Source organism: Amblyomma maculatum, chromosome 1, assembly GCF_055883805.1.
Source record: "Amblyomma maculatum isolate TAMU_Amacu chromosome 1, ASM5588380v1, whole genome shotgun sequence".
Lineage (NCBI taxonomy): Eukaryota > Metazoa > Arthropoda > Arachnida > Ixodida > Ixodidae > Amblyomma > Amblyomma maculatum.
In genome coordinates, this window is record NC_139344.1 from 331440858 (window position 1) to 331466371 (window position 25514).

The 25514-nt window shown below is 43.9% G+C and overlaps 1 protein-coding gene across 3 annotated transcripts in view; it reads right to left on the bottom strand.

Moving 5' to 3' along the window:
• The window catches only part of LOC146207422 (glutamate receptor ionotropic, kainate 2), a 415085-nt gene that overhangs the window by 383947 nt on the left and 5624 nt on the right, over nt 1–25514 (bottom strand). For all 3 annotated transcript variants that reach the window (XM_084587259.1, XM_084587265.1, XM_084587251.1), the window contains exon 3: nt 8234–9675. In XM_084587259.1, coding sequence (XP_084443385.1) covers nt 8234–8378 — 145 coding nt within the window. In that variant the 5' untranslated portion in view covers nt 8379–9675. The remainder of the gene's footprint in view (nt 1–8233; nt 9676–25514) is intronic.

Sequence of the window (25514 nt, forward strand, 5' to 3'; positions counted from 1 at the left end):
CGGGGCCTTTAATAAAGCTCAAGAGTTGAGGGAAACACAATCGGCAAAGACAGGTGCGATCCGATTCTGAGCGGTGCATTCCGCGTGTCACGCTAAAGAAGGCAGCGCATACTATTTAGTTTGTAATTTCACACCTTCGATGAAATTATGCGTTTTGTGATATCGCCGTTTCAGAACCTATCTGGGCACCTGCCCCATTACATTAGTACTGCAAACGGCTAATTGCCTTCCATTATTCGGGCTGACGGGCCTCGCCAAGTTTCTCCCTGATGCCGAAAAATACGGTACTACTACACGCATTTCTTGCCTTAGGACGTTAGCTCCATAACAGCCCCACGTGTTTTTTGTCTTTCTTTACAATCAGTGCTAGTATAAGTACTGTGACCTAATGTGACAGTGGTGTGCGCCTTTAATGCATGACGTCGGCTCGCAAGCTATTCTTTGCTTGCAACGTTCACTCTGAACTTGTTGAAAAGGCAGCTGCCGTTGCAACACGCTGAAAGTGAACAGTGTAGCACCACTCGACGTAACACGATAACGAACAGCGGGGCAGATGTAAATCACCTCGCCCATATTCCCCACCTGCAGGACGTGAATAAACAAGGAGCCTCTATGTCAAAACCACGAAATTTAGGCAAACATTCCGTAAAAGCCAAAGAAATCGAGCCAAGAAGTAAATGTGTTTTCGACGTTGAAATATTTACAAGCAAGAATGCAACCAACAGCAAAATGCGCACGTAATGCCTCGGCACCCCGAATAAAGTGGATTCAAGACAAAGCCGAAGAAATTCGTTTCGTAACCATCGGGTTTTTTCGACGTTTCCGCCCACGTGCAAAGGCGTCCACAGCGCGAGAGTTGGCGGCGCGCCCTCCCTTCTCGCTGTCCGTTGTTCCTCATTCTTTATCGCCGGCCCCAACAACGGCAGCGGCGACGGCAACAACCAGCAATACAAATCGCTCGCGAATTCTCGAACGCGCGTCTGGCAATCTGGGTGAAATACGCGGCAACGCAGCGCAGGTCTGCATCGCTGCTCGCACTCGGCACACCCCGGCTCTCTGGAGCTCGTGTATGAAATATATCTCGCCAGCGTCGTACGAGAGAGCGAGCGCAGATTTGCGAAACCACCACTCTCTAAGTCAAGTAGCGTGGCGCGCACCAAACACGTGCGAAAGCAAAGTAATGGCGAACAAAAAAAAGAAACCTGTACGAAAGTGGAATATAAGTGACACATCTGGACGACCCTTCTTGAAAAACGTCACGGGCCTAGAAGCTAGCGATTTCGTAACCCCGACAACGGGAAAAAGCCTACAGATTGATTTCCTTTTAGGCGTCCTATATGAAAAACCAAATAAGGTCTCCATAACGCCTCAATAGCACGTATACGCTTCCCTGTGTCACCGTGGTAATGCGGACTTTATATCTTAAACAAACAAACGGTAGTGTGACAAACTTGAAAAGATCACGACCTTTGAACTTAGGCGTGCAAAGACGAGTAGGTTGCTCACGTGCTCACGTATGCCTGCAGCCATTGTGCAGTATAACGCACGACAGGGAAATGGTATGAAGCTTAAATACCCCTTTTTCCTGTCGCCTACGAACGTCGCATTGCAGATCAACGTACTACATCTATGAGGGCGTAATTTCATGTGTAACTTTATTCCCCCATCGACATGGTTAGAGGAAGGTCAGGGTAACAACCACTGCGCACCCCTTTTTCTGCTTGTGGGTATCTCATGGATTTGTCTAAAGCTAATACGCTACTAGATATTTCAAAAGATGCAATGTGCCTAGGTCTCATTTCAAGGCCACTGGGGTCTTGAAATGAAGACTCCACTCACTGCCCCCCCCCCCCGCTCTTTTTTTTTCTTTTTTCCTTTCTCTTTTCTTTTTGTTTTTGAAATAAAGTTTTCTCTCTCTCTCTCTCTCTCTCTGGTCTCATTCTCAAGCAACCACTGGCGAGGTAAATAGCACAAACAGAAGTGGCACGTGTCAGGAACATCATATTACGCAAATAGCATCTATGAAAATTAATACTGCCAAAGTATGCGTCGTGTTTATCAGGCATGTCAACGCGATATATCCGGGAGAAACAATTAGGAAAAAGAACGCCTCCAGTTTGTTTTTGTGTTTCGACACGCTGCTAGGAAGAATGCAGAAGAATGCCCAACTGTTAATGGCGTCAACAAGCTGCCGACGTTTCTACGCATTAGAAAGTCTTTTTCACAGTGAGTTTAGTTGGTGAAACGCTTCTACCGCCAACTCCGGTCGCTTTCACTCGGGTCTGTTTTGAAGTGAGCAAATTGGCAGCTGCGTTGTGCAGCGGCAGTGCTTCAGCCATCAAACTCCGGTTATCCCCCAGAAGCTTCCTTAATCTCGGCGCACCCATGGAGATCCCAGACAGGCATGCCTAACCATAGTAGGCGATATCCTTCCGGATCTCCTGGCCCCGCATGCTGGCATATATATGGACTCGCCACACGCAAAGCGACAATATCGAAGGTGCAAGCTGGGAGTTTCAGCAAATGAACCACAGGCTCGCTCCCGCCCGGCGAATCACCCAAAGCGCGCTCGCTGAAACGGGGAATGCATTTCAAGCGATTATATACATATATAATGAAAAGCGGAGCCGAAATCGCGAGAGTCCATTACGGCTCGTTAGGGAATCAAGCGCTGCCGCGGAACTTTTCAGCCCTACAGGCGCTTCTGAAACACGTGAACTCGGCAAAGCCTACCTCCCGTTCAACGTACTACGTGCTCTAAAAATTTCGATATCTTTTTCCGCACTTTTTGCTCGCTTGTCTCGCTGTTTTCGGTGAGTATATTTTATTCAGCAGGGAGATTACGGAAGAAAACAGAGTTTCTTTCGAGCACGCCTGCAAAGTAGGCCTACCGCATTTCACATTCACTATTGCACTGAGTGAATGTGACGGAGTGCATCCTAATGACGCTGTCCACGTGACTCAGGGCGCACCGCAAATTATTTGGTTTGGTTTGTGGGGTTTAACTTCCCAAAGCTAATCAGGCTATGAGAGACATCGCAGTGGAGGGCTCCGAAAATTTTGACTACCTGGGGCTCTTTGACGTGCACTGACATCGCACGCCTTGCTTTTCGCCTTCACCAATAAGCGGCCGCCGTGGTCGGGATTCGATCCCGCTTTCTTGGGCACAGCAGTCCAGCGCCTTAACCACAGAGCTACCACGGCGGTAAACAGTTTACGTGTACTATGGGTGGACAGATTGACGGCGAGAGGCTAGGTATGATCGAGCTTCGTGCTCCTCTGTTTAAGTTATCTGCGTGAATCCTTGCTCATCTGCTCTTCTACGTAACTTCGTTTCGCCATTTTTCTAGATGATTTCTCGCATTTATGCTTTCAATGTGGCATCACTACATATAGTTAACGCGATAAAACCCAACCACAAGTCTCATTTGAAACCTCTAGTGAGCTCATGATCTCATGGAGAAAATAAAATGGCGGATATCACGTGCTTTTCTTCGTCTTACTTGTTCTAACTCGGCGTAGCTGCTCTCTTTACACGATACTTACCTCATAGAAACTTTCTGAGGCTGAGGGCTTTGTGCGCTGCAGTCTGAGCTGTACATTTGGTGTCATATGGGAGCCGGAACGTCAAATTGCAGAGGTTTTTTCCCTGACCTCCCGGATCCGCTACGGTGCAATGCAGCCCTTGATGGCGGAGGTCATGAGTTTAACCCTAGTTGAGGAGCTTTCTGGAAGCCGCCGCATCAAATGGAGGAGTTTTCACCTTACCTAATGGCTGTTATAGCTGCGAAAATCGCCCGCTATTGTGGCCCAGTGGTTAAGATGCTCGGCTACTCAAACCAGGAACCCGGCTTCAAACAAGACCGACTAGAATCCCCTGCAATTGTATCCTTTTTTTTTTTCTTTTTTACTGCGAAAGCACTGTAAAAGATAAGGTAAGGACGAGTGATTGCTGAGCAAGTCACTCTGTTGGCAGGCGAACTTGAAAGACCTGTCGGGGAGACCTGCCCCTTGGAGTCACTATACCGGACATAGTTTGAAATATGTGCGCCGGGCCACGTGGACAGCACAAATAAGATCGGACAAGATTCTTGGTGGGTAGTGGTGAGCGTATGAATTCCTTCCCATTGAAAAAATCGCCCGAATGGGCAGCGGCTTTGATTTCGAGCACTTTTCGTGAGAATCGAATACGGAACCCTCGTAGCTATCGCTACAGCCGATTATGACGTGTATGTGTGTGCAATTGCCACCCACTCGTGCTATGTACAATGCAAGTCGTCATCATGACATCAGCCTTCATGCGTGTGCAATGTGTACAAACATGAAACTCTGGCATTATATCCTCTTAAAGGCCCACTGTCCACACTCCGGTCGAAAATATTTTCTTCCCCGGTGACTGTGAGACTTCGCCCCTAGAACGCAAGGCCGCAAAATGTTTTTGAAAAGAGTAACTAATAACGCAGTTACAGCCACCGCAATCACCCGATTCTGTCATGCTTCTCTCCTTCCGTTCCCTCGCAAAGGTTTTTCACTCTCCTGCCCGAGGTCGTCTAGCCTCCGCAAGACAAATTCCCCTTCCTCCTCCGCGTTTGGCGGGAGGTGGGGCGTGGCACTCCGCGAGCGCGAAAAAAAAAAAGAAAAAAAAAATCGGCCGAGGGAGCGCGCGCCGCTGGATTCAGTCTGGCCGTGGCGAGGGAAAAGCGCTGCGGTAGACATCTATCCTTCTCCCGTCAGTCAGCGAGACGGACCAATGGACGTCGTTCGCGGCACGTACGTCATTACTGTGGCCCGTCGGGCCAGCGCAGGAAACGGGGAAGCTGGCTTCTTAAAGGAGACCATGAGAGAACTTTGAATTGTATTTTCGATGCTTTGCGGCGCGCGTGTCACTGTAGCATTTTGCACAGACTATCTCCGGTACCTGATCAAAACACTGGGCTCCTTTGCTTAAAAGGGCCTTCCCTGGACAGTGGCCCTTTAAGGCGAGTTAATAAAGGTGAGAGACAGTGTAACTGATGAACTTCGTCCATACAAAAAACCTGGGTGATCGCCCCCAAAAATCACTTATACAATTCGAATATTGTCTTGAACAACGTCCAAAAGACATTAATTGCCCCATCCCTTAAATTGTACACCACATGTGCTGTACAACCTATTTTCTTTTATTTTTTATGCTTGGAGAAAATCAATAAAAATTTTCTCACTATTGTGCCGTCCCTTCATACCTTTCGCGCGCTATCACGCGCTGCACTGATAATGGTTTCGAGCTATCTTATTATGCTTTAAGTTAGAACTATGTAGAGTAGTACTGGCAGGAAATAATAATTATGCACATTCCTTCTTGAGGAATGTCAGCCTCTTCACAACCTGCTAGTCCTCGCCAAATGCTCCTCCATCTAGTTTTATTCCCTTCAAACTTTAGTTTTCTCAAGCTCCAAATGGGACGTCAATGCTTGGCCTGAGCAGGTGCACGCCCTTGGTACTGCCAACAACCCGTTTCTTATCACGAACATAATTTATTCTCAAAGTGACGGTCATTATATTGTTTTCTTAGCATTATTCAACACGCGTTCTGTAAGTTAAAATAGCTTGGCTGTGAGCCAGTTGGTGGGACATCGAAGTTTACAGGCATCTGATCCATACAAAAAAAAATTCCTGATAAGAGATTGACAGTATCTCAAAATAAATAAATAAATAACTCGGGTGTGTTTCCAATAAGTGTTCCTTGTCAGCACCGCCCTGTGTTGTCTCCTTGACCCCACCTTGTCATTTTTGCGCTTTTAATTTTACAATACGTTCTGTTCTGTGCTTATTATCGCAATTATGCGTCTCTTTTTTTTTTTTTTTTTTTTTCTGCTAAGGTACTAAGTGGTGCAATGTCATCAGCCAACCAGAGCTTACTAACAAACTCTCAATCAACTATTATAATCAGCTCCCGATACTGAAAAAGCAGAGTATGAAGCAGTTATTAAGTTGTGAGATACAGTGTTTAAGTATGACTGGAGTTTTACCATTCGGTCCCTTCAAGCGCAGGTCCCTAGTGCTCGAGGTATGATACCAAATGTGTCGCGATTAAAATAACATGCAGTCTTTCTCTTCAAAACACTGCGAAAATATTGGTCTCTTGTTGTTTCATTCATTTTTTAGAGATGTGCAAGAAATTCTCATCTTATATTTTCGGACGGCAACGCCTCACTTGCAAGGTGCCAGCAGACAGTACTCGATATAGCTTTGCACACTCCAAATACAACAAGAAATGAATGCACATTTTTAAGAACAATTACGTAAATTGTATTCACAGAGAAAGGCTGAACAATGTCATGCTATAAAGCATCAGTTGACGCCTAACGGTTCCTAAAAAAAGAAATAACTTCTATTGGAAGCTTCATTATCATGTGTGTGCCTCACCGTCAGCAATTTTTTTTTTTTTTTACAAAAAAAAACATTTCGTGATCAAAGACATTTTTTTTTTATTCATACTATGCGAATAAATATAAAAGAAGTTTAGCAGAGAAATAAATGTGAATGCTTCGTATTCATTTTTTTAACTTCGAACCCAGGCAGAAGTTTTCACAGTATTATTTTTGAAGTATCATTGACAAGTTGTTTCAGTTTGACAAAAAAAAAAAAAAAGATATTCATCTTGGAAGAATGCTTAGTCAGCCTCCAAAAGTATCACCTTGTGGATCAAAATCCTCAAACCTATCAGCTCTTTCCATTGTACGTACACCACTAGGCCTTTTCGGAGCGACTCCGACACTCGCCTTTACGGGGACGTTTGCGCGACAAGGCCTAAACGTTCGACAAAACTGGACGGGTCGCTTTTCACGCCCAAATAAAAACGTCTGAACTGAGGCTGCGATGATCACAGCACAATGAGAATGAAGAAATGTAAAAATAGTTTCTTTTCACTCGGACACTTACTGCTGTGCACGTTTACCTCTTCAGTATAGAGGTGTTATCCGGTCGTTACAAAACTGACTTTGTTTAGGCCCTCCGTCTTGTCATAAACACTTGTCTATGGTGTTCTGCGACAAACTATGGAGTTCAGCTTTCATTGTGAAGCGTGCAAAAACACTCTCATAAAGCTCCGAACAAACGTCATACTAAGACGAGCTTGAGTCACGTGACTATGTAACAGTGTGAGACCTCGACGCAACAACATTATTTGGGGTAACAAGCAGTGAAGTAGTCGACTTCACAACGCATTTCATTGTTTCGGACCTGAGATAAACAAAATAAGTTCAAACCACATTTATTCTCTACAGTGTAGCGACTGGACATGGTTTCTGCCGGCATGGATGAACAATCAAACAGCATGTGTACTCCGCAAACACGACACCTTCCGCTCAACATGTAGTTAGGAGCAGCAAAGATGTTCCAGTGCTGTACTTCCCTTCCCAGCTGAATTCCCAGGACTCGTATATTACGGGACCAAATAAATTGAAATCAAATGGCTTCACTATCCATGCGACTACATATTCTACATACAAAGCAGAAAAAATTAGTCAAATTAAATTAGCAGTCACAAAAAGAATACAAATTATCTAAGACGAGGAGAAGACAAGCAGCCTGGACCCGACAAAAACAAACCTTAGGCTCGATACATGGAAGTTGTGATAGCCCTTCAAGTGCAAAATAGTGTTGTAGGTGGAGAAGAGTTGATCTGCTGAAATCTAACGCAAACCACCTCAACGTAATGGCGAACGAAAATTCTGGAAAAGGCTAACGCAACTAAAGCGCGTAAAATCCGTATCGGCCAGTAGTTTCAGACCCTGCTTCTTGACGTGAAAATTTGACGAGTACATGTTTATTAGAAAAATAAGTCAATTCTTCGTTCATTTCATACTTCCAGTTCTACTTCGACGGGTGAGTGTTAAAGGCAAAGGGAACGGCATCAAACCCCCGCAAAGCAATAGCGTAGAAATGATCCAACTTTGAGAGAGATATTCATTGTCTCCTCTCTAGTGCTGTAGCCAAGACCAAGCACTTCCTTTGTTCGGACGTTCGGATTTGCACCAACCAAGCGTACTGTTCGGATTCTCTATCATTTTAGCCTTCTCTCTCTCATCTTGATTTCTTTTTCTTTATTTCTGTGCATCAGTCGCCCGCAGCTCGTGCAGGGGGCACGATTTCAGTTACGTAAGATTCCAGCACAACCCGAAGCAGCATGGTTCTGGCCAACCTGCGTCGCGTGCATCGTGCGAGCAAAGCGCGGTGAAAGGCACAGACTCACCAATTTTGATGACGGGCCTCGCCGGTGTGGTAGCGTCGGCTCGCAGCGCGAGCGGGTCGGCCAGCAGCAAGAGTGTGGGCAAGGAGTTCCAGGCGGCCAGGACTATCCACAGGGGCTGCCAGCCGAAGAAGCGCGCTCCGCTCATCGCTCGACCTCCGCCAGCCCCCCACCCCTCCTTCAGCACGTCATCACGTCCGGAGCTGCAGCAGCCGCCTCGCAGGCGTCTCCCGGCTCGAAGACTGCGACGGTGACGAGGATAGTGCAGAGTACAGAACGCCCGCCACCACGTGTTCCTTTTTCCTTACTTGCGTGGTCCCGTACACAAATAACGTCACTAGTCCATCCCCACGGGCACCGCAACGGTCGCTGCGGAATAGTTGGCAGATCCCAGTTTGTTCGATGTACTCTGGAAATGATCCAGCTGCGGAAGAGTCAGTAGAGCACGACTTGCACGATGTCTCTATTATCCTCGAAGTCCAGAGACAATGGGCCACTATTCCTCCTGTGCTTCCACTAGATCCAGCCACCACGGCGGCAGTGCTGTTAGCAGTTGAAGCGTGCAGTATTTTTTGTCCAACCACATAGCAATCAGTCAAGTGAAGCAACTACATTCACTTATATATCTTCGCAGCTAGTGTGCACTCTTTTACCAAAAGTTTCTCCTCTCTATAGTTCACTTTTGCGTCTCGACCCACTGGCTAGTGATCCAAGTTGCATGAGGAGATAACGGTGACCATTAGGCGGCCGCATTTCCTGGATCACGGTAAATTATTTTCTTTTGGAAAGCTTTGGTTCTAAACAAGCTTCTAGAAAACACAACGGTACCTGTGCTAACGGGCATGCACTGCGGAGCTGTCAGCTTCTAGGAAATTCTAGGCGCAGTCCCACGACGATACCTGACGCTTGGTGTCGTAATCGTACGTCTTGCAATGCGCGAACGGCCTATAGAGCGCAAGCATGAGCCACGCAAAAAAACAAAAAACAAATAACACTTAGTTACTCGGGACGCAGAGAAACATATGCGACTGTCCGATCTGATCCGCTTTTGGTTCGGCACGCGTCGCTCTCGAAGGAAGCAAATTCGATGTCGGAGTTGAAGCAGGCAGGCGTTTCGAGACAATCCGAGCCCGGTGAAGTGGCGAGCTTTTCAGAGAACTTTTACCTTTGTGGTCTCTGTTCCGCAACCAATAAGCGGCTCTTTTTTGGCGTCGCCCAGAATTCACTGTGTAACGAGACTGGCTTTATAACATTCGCGAAACTTTCCTTGCAGAAAAGCTCTCTGTTTGCACAGTGAATGCGAACGCGGAGAGCTCCCCTTTTAGTCTCTCTGAGAGTGTTTGGCGATTCTGAGAAAAACAGGCTTTCCCTGAAGCTCCAGACAGTATTCTTCAAAGCACTTCGAAGATGGCGGCAAGTGTCGACTGGTTTGGACTGACCTCCGCCTGTAAAAGAGAAAATATTGTCACTTATTTGTAGTCGTCATATAGACACTGTCTGAGGAACAAATAAAAGAAAAAAAAATAATCAACACACTCATCGCGGTACTGGGAAACTGTTTTACTATGTTCAGTACGGTTGTGGCTTAAAAAGATATAAAACTGTATCACAAAATGTTAACTAAGTAAAATTGCTCTTAATAAATACATGCAATGCGGCGGCGGAGACTTATAAGGTTCATTTACTTAAAACGTACAAAGAATGGTTGTAGTTTCTTGTTGATAACATCATGTTCGATACTGCTTTAAGATATTGCAGCTACTAATTCCGAAAACAACTTTACCATCTGCTCGGCTTAAAAGTACGACCGGGCTGTAGGTAGCAGTTGCAGCCGCAATGAACGTCTGTTACTGCTGCACGTTCTTTAAACTTCCTCAACTCGGTATAAGTGACAGCTCGTGTGCATTGACACCTCTTTGAAGCATAAATGGCTGCGTTATACCAATGTATTTTTTTTTCTTTCTGGTTTCGCTTCCTCTACAAGAACTAAAGCTGCGCTTGGGCATTTCTTTTCTTATGCGCAATTTTAATATTCTAGAGGAAGACTGTAGGGCTGGGAGCATCTGTATTGTTTTCTTTGTTTGTGTTCACTGAACTGATCTCTTTACCTACTGCAATGGAAATATTATTACGGTCTGTGTTCGCTTAGATGTTGAAGTAAAAAAGCCACAGATAATAAAGCGCATTTTAACGGGGATAGAATTTAGTAAAGAAAAAAAACGCCTTCTCAAAGATCAGCTACTAGTCACATCATTGCACTGTTCCTTTGTCAACACAGTGCGGTTAATTAACCTCCCAATCAGCACAGCACCTCATTAGCTCTCCTTCTGATCCATCAATAAATGGTCCTATAATGATTCAACAATGTAGCCACAGCCGACGCAGGACAATGTACGGCAAAGCAGATAGTCTGGTGCACCACCGTGGTCTGTTGTGGGGTGATGTTTAAATTGCAACAGTCGGTTACGGAAACTTTACCTAGATCCAATAAATCGGTAAACACCATGCTCGAAATCTATTGGGATGATCGCGGCAGGATAAAAAATAAAGAATTGCTCAGGAGCAATACCTAAAAACATCCTACGACAACAGAACTAATGCATGTGTCACAGCAGTAATAAATTTCAATAAAATCTGCTGCTCATAACTGTATGAAATAACTGCCCCAGATTCGTTTGGCTAAACTGGTTCGCTCACTGGAACTAGAATTTCAGTTCATGAGCAAAAGTGCTGAAGCCTACGGGCAGTGACATTCTAAGCACGCAAATGAACAGCGGCCTGAGATACAAGGAGCGAATTATTCTGCACCCATCATATATGAGCAGAGATTAAATAACAATAGTCTAACAACATTTTTCTCACTGAATCCTACGCATTCAAGTCCAGATTCGTTAGACATCACTTTCAAGTGTGACGCAACTTTCGAATACTGTGTAATATTCCATAGTTAAGGCTAACAGGGGGTCTACCCTTCCAATGCGCCGAAAAATTTCGCTTTTTAACGTATAATGCCCGAGTAGCTAAATATGCAATAATAATAAAATAAAAACAAGGTGCATTTTTGGTCAACAATTGAGAAACGCATATAGAATACTATAAAATGCTGCTATAAAGATACTGTTGAGAATGGTATAATCTTGCAATGCATGGCAAAAGCTCTTCAAAGTAGCTTATGCACTCGCCTCTGGTAGTTAAAACTGCCGTAGTAAGCCAAACGGGGCGTGTTTCGGCGGTAAATATCAGGAACTTGCAAGTGCCCCGAGGAACCATATGCTTTATGGCATGTATGGATTTCTGTGATGCAATTGTGATATGTGTGCCAAAATTGCATTTTTAAACAATTTATTTTTGAAAGAACTGCGTTGTTCAGAATTACAAAATATACCAATTAAAAATAAATAAAAACTATGTAACAACATGTATCTTAGCATTCTGCCAGCAGAGCTTATATTTTCACATAGAATATCCAAATGGAGTCTTCACATCGTCTATGCTCATATCATATATATTGGAGTGTCCTTTGGTGCTCCAGTATAGCACTTCAACTCACTTTCTATGGTTCTTCAACTGTTCGTACATAATATGGACAGCGATGCAGAGAGTTTCACGTTAACTGTGAAAAGCATAGAATACATTTTTGGCATTGGGTAAATTCGAACATGCATCAAATCCCTACATTATTGGAAACAGTGACTCGGCATGCATCGCTGTGTGTCGAAAGCCCACCAAAACCGCGCAGATATTTAGGCGAGTTGGTATGTCCGTGTTTATGCGTTCATGTTAGCTATGAACCCACCAAAACAAATTGTCCTCTTCATCTTATGGGCTGAGTTCTCGAAACTTAAGGAGAACTCAAGGCTTGTTGCGGTGCTTTTCTGACAGAGCTTCGACGAGAAAACTTAGAAATCGTGACGAATGTACGGCCACTTTTACTGCATCTTTAAAGCGGGGAAAAGAACAAACGAACTTTAAATAGTGCTTAGTGGGCTGAAAGCTGCGAGAAAGCAATGCGTAAGCTCCAATGGCAGCGTCATGTCAGCGAGCCTGAAAAAAATTGAATGGCTATTCTAATGACAACATGCCACATTTTCTTCAACTGCCGTATTTACTCGTGTAATGACCGCACCCCCTACTTTGCCTGGCAGAAAGTACTTTCCCTTGCGTAAAAAGCGCAGCTTTTTCTCTAAGCGTTAAATCTGATGATAATGATGGTAAACGCCTTTGTTTATAAAGTCTAAACAAACAGACATTCATGTAACGACTCATTTCTTGAATTTCAGCACTATTAAACGCCCTATGCTAGGACGAGCACCCAATAGAAAGAGTCGGTGAGAAATTGGGCACCGATGGAAACCACTCATTGTTGTTTGGAGTCGAGCTGAATGCTGTGCGTAGTGCAACAGTAAACTCCGAATTAGGTCTCTTTGAAGTGCTATGTTACGTTATTTATGTATTGGTGGGTTTAGGATAAGTGCTTCTAAAGGCGTTTCCAAGTACAGAAACTGTGATGAAGACTGCATTTAAATATATTTAGACACTTATTTGTGCTGAACGAAATATTTTTGTACAGGAACTACTAACAGCATCCATTTCTTCGCTGGAAGTTCTGCCTATGTCAGAAAAGAGGTCCCAAACCCTCAGTTATTTTCTGGTGCAAAAATGCGTTGATTGTGACAGTACATAATATCTTCACTGTTAAAACGGCAGCAGGTCGATTGACGGCATTTCTGCACAGTCAGGTGCATCACGTAGTTAAAATTATCAATTTCGCTCTGTTTCAGCCCAAATACATTTCTCCTCACAGAGCTGCAGAAAAACATATGCTTTTAGAAGGTATCTTAAATCTTAGATTCGCATATGATTTGCACGAAACTGTTCCAAGTTAACAGTGATAATGTGTAGCTCGCTGTTCTAGAAGGAATATATATTCGCATGTGCATTGTCTTATTAACCTTGCAACCAAACTGCTCCCGTGTTCACTTGTTAAGAGCTTTTTAGTACTAAATTTCACGCGCGAATAGACGCTTGTGATTATGTACGCAGTGAAAAAAAATGAATCAGAAGCGCAAGAATACATTTTGAAGCATATACACTTTTTCGTAAGGTCCCTTAATGATACAAGACATTCACTTCAGCCAGAATGGAACCTTATTTCCCCTTTCCAGAAGGAAGTGTATAGAAATCTACCTGAACTCGACTGCATGCCCATTGCATCCTAGAAAATCGAAATAAACAAGAATACAGGTTTTGCTCGAAAAATTAGTATCGCGCCTGTAAACACATCGCTTTTTTAAACGTCCGAATGCATGGACTGTGATGGCAGTACAGGGGTCGGCATAGACCTAATTATCGTGACGTAAAACGACAGAGCAGATGCATTTGGTCGCACACCGTTATGGTGGAAGAACGAGTCGTCCAAAATGCACGACAGCGTCAAAAATAATTCAGTAATATTTATCCCATTTCTCATACGATGCATAGTTTGTGATATCGCCAATACATTTTCTCCCCTTCAAAACGTCTCATTACTTTCAATTCGCATTTTTGTGTCTCAGTTTATAAGAAAAAGCCTCTAAATATTTGTTGACACTAGAGCAGATTCCGCAAAATCGTTTCAGTTAAATTTAACAATAATTAAAGTGCAACGCACCAGGAATAAACACAAACAGGAAAGAGGGAGAAACCCTCAACTTACAACTAAATTTTATTCAGGAGCGTTTCAGAATAAATATAGTGCAATACCGATACAATACAAGCAAGCTCGGGTAAGTTCTATTGTGCAGTTGCACCATATTTATTTTGACACGTTCCTGAATAAACTTTAGCTGTAATTTCAGCACTTGTCCCTTCTTGTCAGTCATCGTTCCTGGTGCACTGCTCCTTAAGTAGCGAAAAAACAACTAGCCCCAATCTTCCATTTCACTAATTTTACAAACCCATCTGTTAGCACTGGTGTACGAAATGTCTCACTCTAATGATCTCTACTTAGACCAACACATTCCTTGGAACAATCTCCCGGAACAGAGACATCCTAAGCTAGAACAGCTAGAAATGAAAAAGAAAGGCGGCGTTATTCTGGCCGCATGACATTCCGACTAGAAGGCACTCCTGATGGCTGAAGATAAAAATAGGCCTTGCTAGCATCAGCATCGTGACGGTCATTAGACATTAAACATGCATTCAGTATTTTGCCAACTGATGTAAAAACAATTTCTGACTATTCATTACCCCCCACTGTCTTTGCTTTTGGCGCTATCAGCCGGAAAGAAATTTTAAAAGATGCGAGTTTGCGAGAAAGGCTTTTTTTTTCCCGCAGAGTCGCCACATACAACCACCTCAAACGACGCAAGTACAAGACAACACATTTCTTTTCTTCGCTCCTCTCATTATCAAGTGATTGGCATCCGGAGCAGTGCCGCAACAAATTTGCCTTCGTGTGAACGCATCCCGCAAAATATTTGGTGTGTTATACAGATGTAGCGGAGACAGCATTAGTATTCACAACGTCTAGCAGTTGTTGTCCGTATATGTCATTTCCATCACATAGAGTTGCACCGATAATTTTGCAGTAAGAATTCGCGAATTAAACATTAAAAAATTCTTTTTTAAAAGCACACTCACGTCGTCCTGTAACCGATGGCTCGCTTCGAAAGCTCTCTGGAACACAGAAGCGGAAGTGCCACTACCACTACATCACAAAAACTGGAGTCACCGGACGAAGTCCAACGCAGCGCAGTCCGATCCGAGCGAAACAGCCCCCACTCCACAGGTGGCTGCGGCGCCGAAAAGGCAAAAATTGAGCGCGCTGCTCCAAAACGTACTCTGAAAAAGGTCGCGGAGAGACAAAGATGGCAGATATACAAAAAGTAAAAAAATAGACAAGAATGGAAAGTTTCTTCCTTCAGTCCGACAGTGGAGATAAACGAGAACTGAGATGCCGAAAGGTCCGAACACGCTTCCTTTTTTTTTTTCTTCTTCAGCGCTCCGTCTACAAGTTGAGAACTGTAGATACGAAAGAGTCTTCGTCGGAAGTGTCGTCTTCTTCGTCCTCAGTGACGTTGGAGCACGGAATATGAATCGAGAACCAAACCTGGCCTATCACCGCGAGGCAAGCTAGTTGGCGGGGAGCCATACTCGATCGACGCCTGTTCGCCAACAACAGTCGCTAAAAATATTTTCCTGTGTGTTAAAGCGAAAAGCTTTACGTCGATAGACTGCAATGCAGAAACAGGATTGAACTATGAGAAGTAAAGAGTTCGCAAGCCGACAGGCTAAACAACAAATCCTCCACAATTCCCTATCCAAGCTCTCAGCGTGATACTTCTACCGCAGATGGAGGGGCCCAATGTACATTAAGAAACTTTGAAGGGTCAAATTTCTAATAAAGTCCGCGCAACTAGAACAACAACAATATTCGAGGACTGAAGTAAGTGAAACAGCTTCACTGCAGTAACAGAAATCAGATTGTAGAGGCTAATAAGCAGTGGGTAGGATTACACCACGCGAACCAGCCGCGATCAAGCAAGCATTGAGCGAGAGCATTATACACTGTAGTGGGGGAGGAAATGTCACAGAACTAAGCCAACTAAGGGAAGCCGAACGCCGACCACATAAGAATGAAGTGGGGAAGCGAAGGTGCGTGTCCAGAGCGGAGCGAAGAGTAGCGGAGGCCACAAACAACCGTTTCCCGTCCCAGAGGAGGCAGCGGCAGCGGCGGCGGTGGCGGCGGCGGCGTTCGGCGCGGTACGTCGACGAGACCCTCCTCCGAAGAGGCGTCCGGAGTCCCTGGCACACGAGCGGCTCCCGGAAAACTCGCCGGATCAAAACCGGGACGCCTCCCGTGGCAGCGTCCGGATGAGGCTAGTTCAGGGATCGGCCGCCAGGGGTTACGTCTGGGATGTGCCGTTAGCGGCGGCGGCGGCCTGACCAGCACTAGAAAACGACACGTGGCGGAGCGCCGCCGCTGCTCTCTCACGCACACACGCCCACCCAGTCAGCCGCTGTCGGCGACGACCCGCAATGCGCATGCGTGGAAGAGGAGAGAGGGAGTAGAGAAGGATGGTGTTCAGAAGGCTAGGGCTCCTTTCCTCCCTCGCCTTCCCGGCAGTGTGAGGAATATAACTCCCGGTAGAGCTCTTCCGAAGTTCGCTTTACTTTTGCAGGGTGGAGTGCGAGAGCAATCGTGTATTGTGCGCACCATCCTCTTTTCGCTGCTAGCCGTAGAAAGCGTCCAGTTTGGCTGTATTGCTTGATTTTCTGCTCTACGTCCAGTGCATTTACTTGTATTTTGCTTTAGATTTTTATAGGTAATGAAATGTGCTCCTTTTATGAATGTGCATTCTGTTTTTCCTCTACTCCTATAATAGCCTGCAAAGGCTGAGAGTATTAAATAGTTTATTTATTCAGGTTACCCCTAAAGGCCCTTCAAAGGAGGGTATTACATAAGGGAGGCGGGGAGGGGATGATGCAATTGTAAAAAACACAATGCAATTATCAACAACAATTACAATAAAAAACATTAACTAAATATTACGTATAACATCAAAACAAAGAACAGCAAATTATTCTAGACATTTCCGTCCCAGCGAAGAAGCTCATTAATTTTTTTTATGTTAGTTTCTGTAGCGATGTGCGATGGCTAGTTATTCCATACCATGATAGTGCGAGGTATGAATCAATTGGCATAAGATGATAAATGACACCTTGTGCATTTAACTTTGAAGGCATGATCAAGTCGTGGAAATATGACATCAGGTGACTGAAACAAATCACTCCGCCGTAGTGGATGGTGATAAAGATGAATGAATGAATGAATGAATGAATGAATGAATGAATGAATGAATGAATGAATGAATGAATGAATGAATGAATGAATGAATGAATGAATGAGTTCCTTCTTAATGACTGCTATTGGTCCCTTCTCGCCAGCTCCTAAAGTGCGTTTCCCTGTCGAGTCCGAATTGTCAAGTAGGGTATGGGTCATATATACGTCAGCAGTCTTCGCTAATGTTCGCGAAATAAATACAAACCACATTTTTTTCTTATAACGGTCAAGGTGTCCACTCCTAGATATGTGCATGGCGTGCTGTGACATCGATGACCGCACAATGTAGCGCTTCTGGTAAAACTAAACTATCAAAGACTGCGCTGAAACGAACAACGGTTAGCATCGTTATGAATATATTTATGGCACACATTTGAGTATGTACACATTTTTAAGTGCACTGTACATGTAGATGCCCTAATACAAACCAACCAACTTATATTTGATACCTTAATTACACGGGTTTTTCATGCTTCTCTGGAGTCGGGATAAGTAAACGAAAATTCATAAATATTCAGAACATTCACCTGATGTTTTCGTTGCCTGGACCAGAGGGGAATTAGTTGCGCTGGCTTTTGTGGATTCGTAATCGCCGTCAGTCCGGTTACTGCCCCCCAAAGAACAAATGCCTCTCCCATTATGTCTAATATTCGCTGTCCTGCGTTCAGTTACATCTTTTTTCCCCGCATACTTTGTGACCACCTCCGACCAATAACTCTCTCCGCTTACCTCACCTCGTACTTAGTCGGTAATCCTAAGTGACGATCGGTTACATAATCGCCACAGTACAAGGCTTACTCCATAATGGATAAATTATTACCGCATTATACGTGTTTGGTTAGTTATGTTAGTTGGTTAGTTGGTTCATAGGAAGGGAAAGGCGCAGTATCTGTCACACGTGCTCTGTGGACACCTGAACCTCGCCGTAAAGGAAGGGAGGAAGGTGGGAGTGAAAGTGGAAAGAGAGAAAGGGGAGCCGTAGTGGAGGGCTACGGAGTAATTTCGACCACCTGGGGATCTTTAACGTGCGCTGACATCGCACAGCACACGGACGCCACTTCGTTTCGCCTCCATCGAAACGCAGCCGCCGAGGTCGGGTTCGAACCCGGGAACTCCGGCACAGTAGTCGGGCGTCTTACCACTGCGCCACCCCGGCGGGGCTACGTGTTTGGTCAGAACCCCGATTTTGCAGTCGTTAGTGCTTGTCGATTTCGGTTATGCCCATTCCAACTATGAACCTTTTAAAAAAGGTGTATTAGTATACGGTTTCTAGAAGTCTAAAAAAGTTACAGCCGATTTGCATAAAATGCGGAGTAGGCGTGTACCACTGCTTACCCCTACTATGCTTTCATAAGCACTTTTACACCTTGTTATGCTTCGGCATTAAAGGTTGCCATGCAGATGATTCGACTCTCTGTACATGTTTCATCTGACGCCAATCAAAAGCGCGGCTCAGCCTCTTTCCGAGATCTCTCAACACCACCCGCAGTGGATATCGAAGCGTATGTGCGTGCGTCCGTGTGTGCTAACTTGAGTGAGTGAGTGAGTGAGTGAGTGAGTGAGTGAGTGAGTGAGTGAGTGAGTGAGTGAGTGAGTGAGTGAGTGAGTGAGTGAGTGAGTGAGTGAGTGAGTGCGTGCGTGCGTGTGCGTGTGCGTGCGTGCGTGTGCGTGTGCGTGCGTGCGTGTGCGTGTGCGCGCGTGCGCGCGTGCGCGCGTGTGCGCGTGTGCGCGTGTGCGCGTGTGCGTGTGTGTGTGTGTGTGTGTGTGTGTGTGTGTGTGTGTGTGTGTGTGTGTGTGTGTAAAAGAATCGGTTCAAGCTCGATCAGAGCAACGTTGTCAACTTGGGAATACACAACTGCTTAAGCGCCGGCAGACCGTTAGATGCATAAGCATCGTATTTACGTATCACCGATGTAGAAAAATAGCCCTCGCAGAAGAGACTATAGCACCGCAAATTATCTTCTCGGATATTATCGATGCATAGAAGAAAGAAAACAAGTGATAATAAAAGTAAACCTCAGAGATGAATGAATTTTGTGATTCAGTGTGCCCACCCCACAAAGACGTATACTAGAACAATGAAATTTGAACGAGGTGCGGACCAGTAAACAACAAAGTTCGAGCAGACATTCAGAAGGGTCTGCTCCTGTATTGATCGTTGTCATTGCTGCTCGTTGTTCTATACATAACGCCAAATGAAAGAAGACTAACACAATAAAGTATGACCAGAGTTTTGTTCTGTGTATGAAGTCACAAAGAAGGGTACACTTGTCGAAACCTTGGCTCAGCTTGAGAACTGAGGCTCCAACTCTTGTTCAGTGCTCTTTGACACTGTGTAGCCATCTTGTTCGTCTCGTTTTGCCCTGGATCCTAAAACAAACCGAGCAATATCTGAACGAAACCGGTTGGCAGAATCGAAGAAGACGTACAGGGAGAAGTTACAAAAGCGTGAGAATTATACCGGAAGGGCCTGCTTTCAATAGGAGTGAAACCCAGAAGGAAATACATTTCAAAAGACACTACAGATATTTGGAACCGAATATAAATCTGAAGAAAAGATAATTCGCCTTACACAAAAACCGCAAATTGAGAAGTATGTAAGCAAAAATGTATCGTAATGAAGGCGAGAACGTAATAGAAGGTCAGAAATGTCAAAAGAATTCACGAGAAAAATACGATGGGAGACAAATCTATTATAGACAGCCTTGTACATGTTGCAGAAAATAAGCAACCGATTACAGACCCAATTACTCCGTTTCAATAGTAACTGCATGCAGAAATCAATCACAGCCCCAGAAAAGAAACTGAATAACAGCAGAACCGTAATCGAGTACCATATTGCGTTACTTTTGTTCGAACTTTATTGCCATGACACAAACTCGCTAAATCTTCGGCAAACGGTATAGTGCGGCTTGCTTGTAATCTTTTACAAGTCGTCATTTTTTAACAGAGGTTGTTTGCGAAAGTAGTCCTCGCTGATTTCGCAACGTTCCTTCATTCGGGCACCAGTCGCTACATTGAACACTCTGTATTGCAGGCGCTAGAAAATGCATTGCAGTTAAGGCCACTGAAAAAGCTGAAAACTTCGTATTTAGATGCTTTGTCGAGAACATTACACGCTGCTTACCATGATAAACATACTCTATTTTCTATATTCATAAATTAGGATATACAGAAGTGTCTCGTTAATACAATTTCCGATATTGTGGAAGACTCGTAATATGGACAGTATTTTGGTGGACGAAACATCTGCAGTGTAGGCCTCATTTCACATCGTTAGTATGGAAACTCGCTCTCCGAACAATGGACAAAAAATAATATGCACGGAACCCATTGAGTCCCACATATTTTCATTTTAATTGAGTTAATATGGACAGCTATAACAGCATCCCTAGATGAACGCAGTGAAACACCGAAAAAAAAAAACTGATATATAAATCTTTTTCTTGCTGTATTTACATTGCAAAGTTGCCCAAACAATACAGCTGAGCAGTTTCCGTATTACCTCAATGGTTTCGAACCAAACTGTCTGCAGCTTTGATACAAGGAAAGCAGCTTTAAGCCGACACGTGGTGCTATATAACAGCGATTCCTGGGATGTGAACATCTGTAGTAAAGATAAGGTCATTATTCAATATGCACCATGAAGGATATCACAAACCAATACATTTCTCCACTTGCACAACTTTATTCAAACAAAATGGCGATGGCCATATTTATTTTATAGATTCAAAACATATTACTGTGGATTGTTCAGAAAGTTGGCCAGCACACATGATGAAACCATTTACTGACCGCTACTAGCATAATAACAGACTTTATTTATAGCGTGTTCTTTTTTTTTTTACATTTTTCTTCATGAATCTTTACTTCGGATGACTGGGTTTATGCATAGTTCTGCAAAGGAGTCAAAGTGTCGATACTAAAGAAGCTCGACTGCATTTCTAATACAACTGCAAACAAGACACGTTCAAGGTCAAGAAAAGAAGAACGCTCTTTTCATATTACAACAAATTAGGTAGGCACTACATATTTCAAGAAGCATCCATAAACGGCGCCAGCTGCACCAAGAACGAAGACAGTGGAGAGCGCAAAATACCTGACAGCCATGCGCACCGCCGTGCAGCCGAACAGTTCGACGTAATCACGCCGACAGGGACGCTCCGATGTTGCAGCCTTGTTTTGTAAACAAGCAACTGGTTACAGACAGTACATTATAGAAAAACGAATTAAATTACCTAAAACGTTACTGCTGTAAAAAGTAATCAATTTATTCCGCAATTACAGAAATATGTAATAAATTACAAAAACTCAATTACGCGAAACCCTAAATTATGGACGTATACGAAAAGGCGAATAAAAAGGAACAACGAAAACGTTTTTTAATAACACAAACCACGCCATGTCCTTCTGCCTTAGACCAAACTCCTTCAGAACCTGAAACTATGGGAGGTTATTCCCTTTGAATAAATATTCATGCACAGCTTCCGGAATCAGGATGCAACTAACGAATAAAGTGTCTTAGGATGTCGCTCCGCCTATAAGTGTAGAACCCATTCAATGTAGACGCGGCCATAGCCTTAAAAAGAGACAGCCTTTAAGGAAAGCAAAAACAGGGTTTAAGGAAAGCATAAAAATTTCCGGATGTTTATCCCAGTTAGGCTTGCTTATCCGGGTGCATGCTCTATTGATCATGGCTGCACACCAGTCTGACTGACCCGTTGACACAATCGGACTGTCACGCCTTTTATTCATGGCGAGACTGAGCAACCAAACGCTGCCGAAACGGTTATATCCCCACCAAGTCACGTGGTCAATACACATTAAAGAGCCCCAGCTGGTCAAAATTTTCAAAAGACCTCCACTACAACATTTAACGAAAGGTCAAACACGCGAGTGAATGACATTGGGAGTTGCACTGCGAAGAGTACAGCTCACTCTTTAAAATACTAAAATAATAATATCAATTGATTCCCGTCACAGAGTTGAAGGCGGCTGCAAAAAGAAACTGTGCGAAGAACTGCAGCTTGACAGGGGCCCAAACCGCCTCTACAAAACGGCATAAGTTGTAGGAGAGAAAGCACACACTGTATATCGTTTGTTTCCTCTGAAAAATATTCGAAATAGTTACTCTTTTGACCCAAGTGCGTATCCTTTGCATATTCTCGGTGCTTTGCTTAGGGACAGCTCCTTGTTGTTTTGTTTTCTTGCTTTTGAGAGTTTTCTAACGTCTATCACACGCTGCATAGAGAATGTGCCACGCGAGTAGTTCTCGACTGGCTACCACAATGGTCTACTCTATGTGACGGCAGTGCAACGACGGCATATTGATGGCAGGCTGCCGTGGATTACCAGCAGGCGCTGGCCGAATTTCTCGTTGGACACGTCGATGTTCCAGGCTATGCACATTAAGATAAATAAGGCGCATGAGTTTCGATTCCTGAAATACCGTCCCTTCCTCTATTCGTTCGTTTTTACCTGCCGCCGAAATTCGATTACCTCGTGCACAACAGTGTGGCGTTCGATAGAAACAGTCAACTTCTCTGCTCTTTTCCTCTGTTTTCCTTTCACTTCAACGCCCTCGCTTCATTCTTTTCTCTTCCTGACTTTCGAGAAGTAAAATAAAGTTCAGCTATGTTTTTCTCTTTCTCAACTTGTCTGGGCAAACCAAAACAGTCAAGTTTCGCAACATTTCCACCGTTGTTTTCGTATCACATTCTTTTCGTCACCAATCAATATCTGTAACCCAAAAAACTTGGTCCCTCGCTCTTACACTGGCTTCCGCGTCTCTAGTGAATGTCGATCTCGTGGCGGAAACTGTAGAGGGCGCCCTTTTCGATTATTGGGCGCGCGGCAAAACAAGAAAGAATCGCTTCGAATAATGGCCCCAGGCGTTGCGGGGACGCAAACCCTTTCGTTGGGGCACACCGCGGTCTACAGCACGCGCTGCAGCAGCATCTCGCTACAAGGAAACAAAGGACATCTATTTTTTGTCGTTTCGAGGTTGGGCTGGCGTTGCTGCAGCCATTGCGTCCCTTCAACCAACGAAATGATTCGGGCGCCCAGCCATCCGGTCGCTTTACACAACTGCCCAATAAAGGTCATCACCAGTCGAGAAATGTTCTGTGTCCTGAAGGGACACGAAGAGAAATCCATGATGGTTTATTTTCCAAGATAACCATTTCGTAGCGGTAAATACGCTGCACTAAAGAAAGTTCGAAGAATTGCCTATGGTTTAGCTTGATTAAATAGCTAAAGATTCATTATTAATGGTTGCTCATGGTAAATCTCTTTATTTACAGAAGAACAAGTCGATCAAATGGAGCAAGAAGATTCGGAAGACGCCAGAAAGAAGAAGCCAAAAAAAGGAAGGAGAAGAAGACGTGAAGAAAGAAGATTCGGATGACCACAAGAAAAATAAGACGGTAGAAGAAGCGAGGAAGAAGAAGAAGAAGGTGGGGAGCATGTCAAGTTGTGGCCTGCGCTGGGCACGATGACTTTGGTTTTACATGCAACAGTGAACCTTTCGTTTCAAAAATGAAATGCCGTTCAGTTTTCTGGGATATCTCCTAATTCTGAGGTAACGACTGGATATTACATGATAGTGTTCTACACATGTTGATGGGAATTATCTAAGGTACCGAGAGGTAGCGAGGATTTTCCTCTTCATTTTTTTTCTGCACTCGCCCATAGTAGCTAAATCTGCCATGAAAAACCGACGGTGTGCATTTCCGAAAATATTTCCGAGTTAACTATAGAATATTGTAAGACACTTTTATAAACAACAAAAATTGTCTAAGCTTTCGATGCCTGTCAAACCTTTGTGAAGTTCGGTACGAGTAACGAGTAAATCGAGTAATTATTGCAAAAAAACGAACTCAGCGTATCTTAATTGACTAAAAATTGAACGAATAACATTGGCCTTTCAATTATCATTTTTTGTTAGTGTTCATTGATGTGTAGATGATGTGTCGACATATGTACTTCAATGTTATATTATAGCTTTTTCTTTTCCTTTGGGAGTACTACATGTCGTTTTTGTTGTTATTATATTGTACCAATTCTGACATTATTATTATTTACAAATACTGCTGTCTCTCTTGTTAGAGACATAGCAGGAGTGGATTGTACAGCATTTCAATACAATATCAAGTAACATGATTAGGCAGTTCTATCTGAAATTGATTAGTTGGCGGTAAACGGAGAGAACCATCTAAGCTATTCCATAATGCAATCGTCTGCGGAAAAAAAAAAAAACTTAAAGCAATCTAAAAATGGAAGGAACTATGTTCAGTGGGTGAGCCCGTCGGGTAACCCGTGCTGTGAGTGCGATCAATGTGCGTTTCAATGTTAGTTGATCCATATACAATTTTATGCAGCATGATTAGGCGGTCACACGTGGCAAGGTGTTAGTGACAACGAAAAAGGAGGTTAATACCATCGTCCGGACAAAATACCGACTGGAAATAATTATTGAAGGCTTCTGAAATAATCTGAGGATTAGAAGAAGGATGATCGTTAATAGTGAATGAAGAAGTGTCATGAGCAGTTGGAAGTACCGTTTTCCAAAACTTTTTTCGGTTTTCTGTCATGAATGTTGATAATGTTCTATTGAAATAAACTTTTCTGGCTTCGTGCAATTTGGTTTTTAGTTCACTTTGAAGTTTTTGCATTAAAGAGCAGCGACTACTCTGGCTTATGTTTCTGCGTTTCCGGAGTCTTTTGATGCGCCTAATCAGATTTATAATGTCCCTGTTGTACCACGGGTGCTTCGCGCCGCACTTTATACACTTTTGGGGAACGAATTGTGAGAGGCATTCTTCGATAATGTTGCACAATTTGTCAAACAACTCATGAACACCGCAAATGCCACTACGGTGAAGAAACGAGTCATAAGAAGACGCTAAAACATTCACAATAGAACTGTCATCAGCACGAGCTAAATCTTTAACAATCTGGAAATCAGGTCTTTTGGGCTCACAAGTGACACCAAACTTCAGCAGAACACCCTTGTGATCGGACAGGCCCTCCACGATTTGACAGTTGTAACCATTTTGTAATACCTTTTCATTTACAAAAATGAGGTCGAGAATTGAGTTCTCACGGGTAGCGCTGCCAACAACCTGTGTCAAATCTAGAGACAAGGCCATGCCAATAAGGGCGTCACAAACGGGCCTGTCGCGACCGTTTGGAGACAACGTATTCCAGCCAATACAAGGTGAATTGAAATCACCAGCAAGGATCAATTTGCAGTCATGAGGCATGTGCTTTAGTATATAATCACAACAATCGGGAAAAACATTACCAGAATTGGGAGACCGGTATAAAGCGCCTACAGCCACAACAAAACCATCCATCACCAATTTGCGCCAAACCGACTCGATGTTAGGAATGCACACTTAGTTTTTGTAATGTGCCTCTCAGCACAGCAATGTTGATGTATAAATAAAGATTGATTGA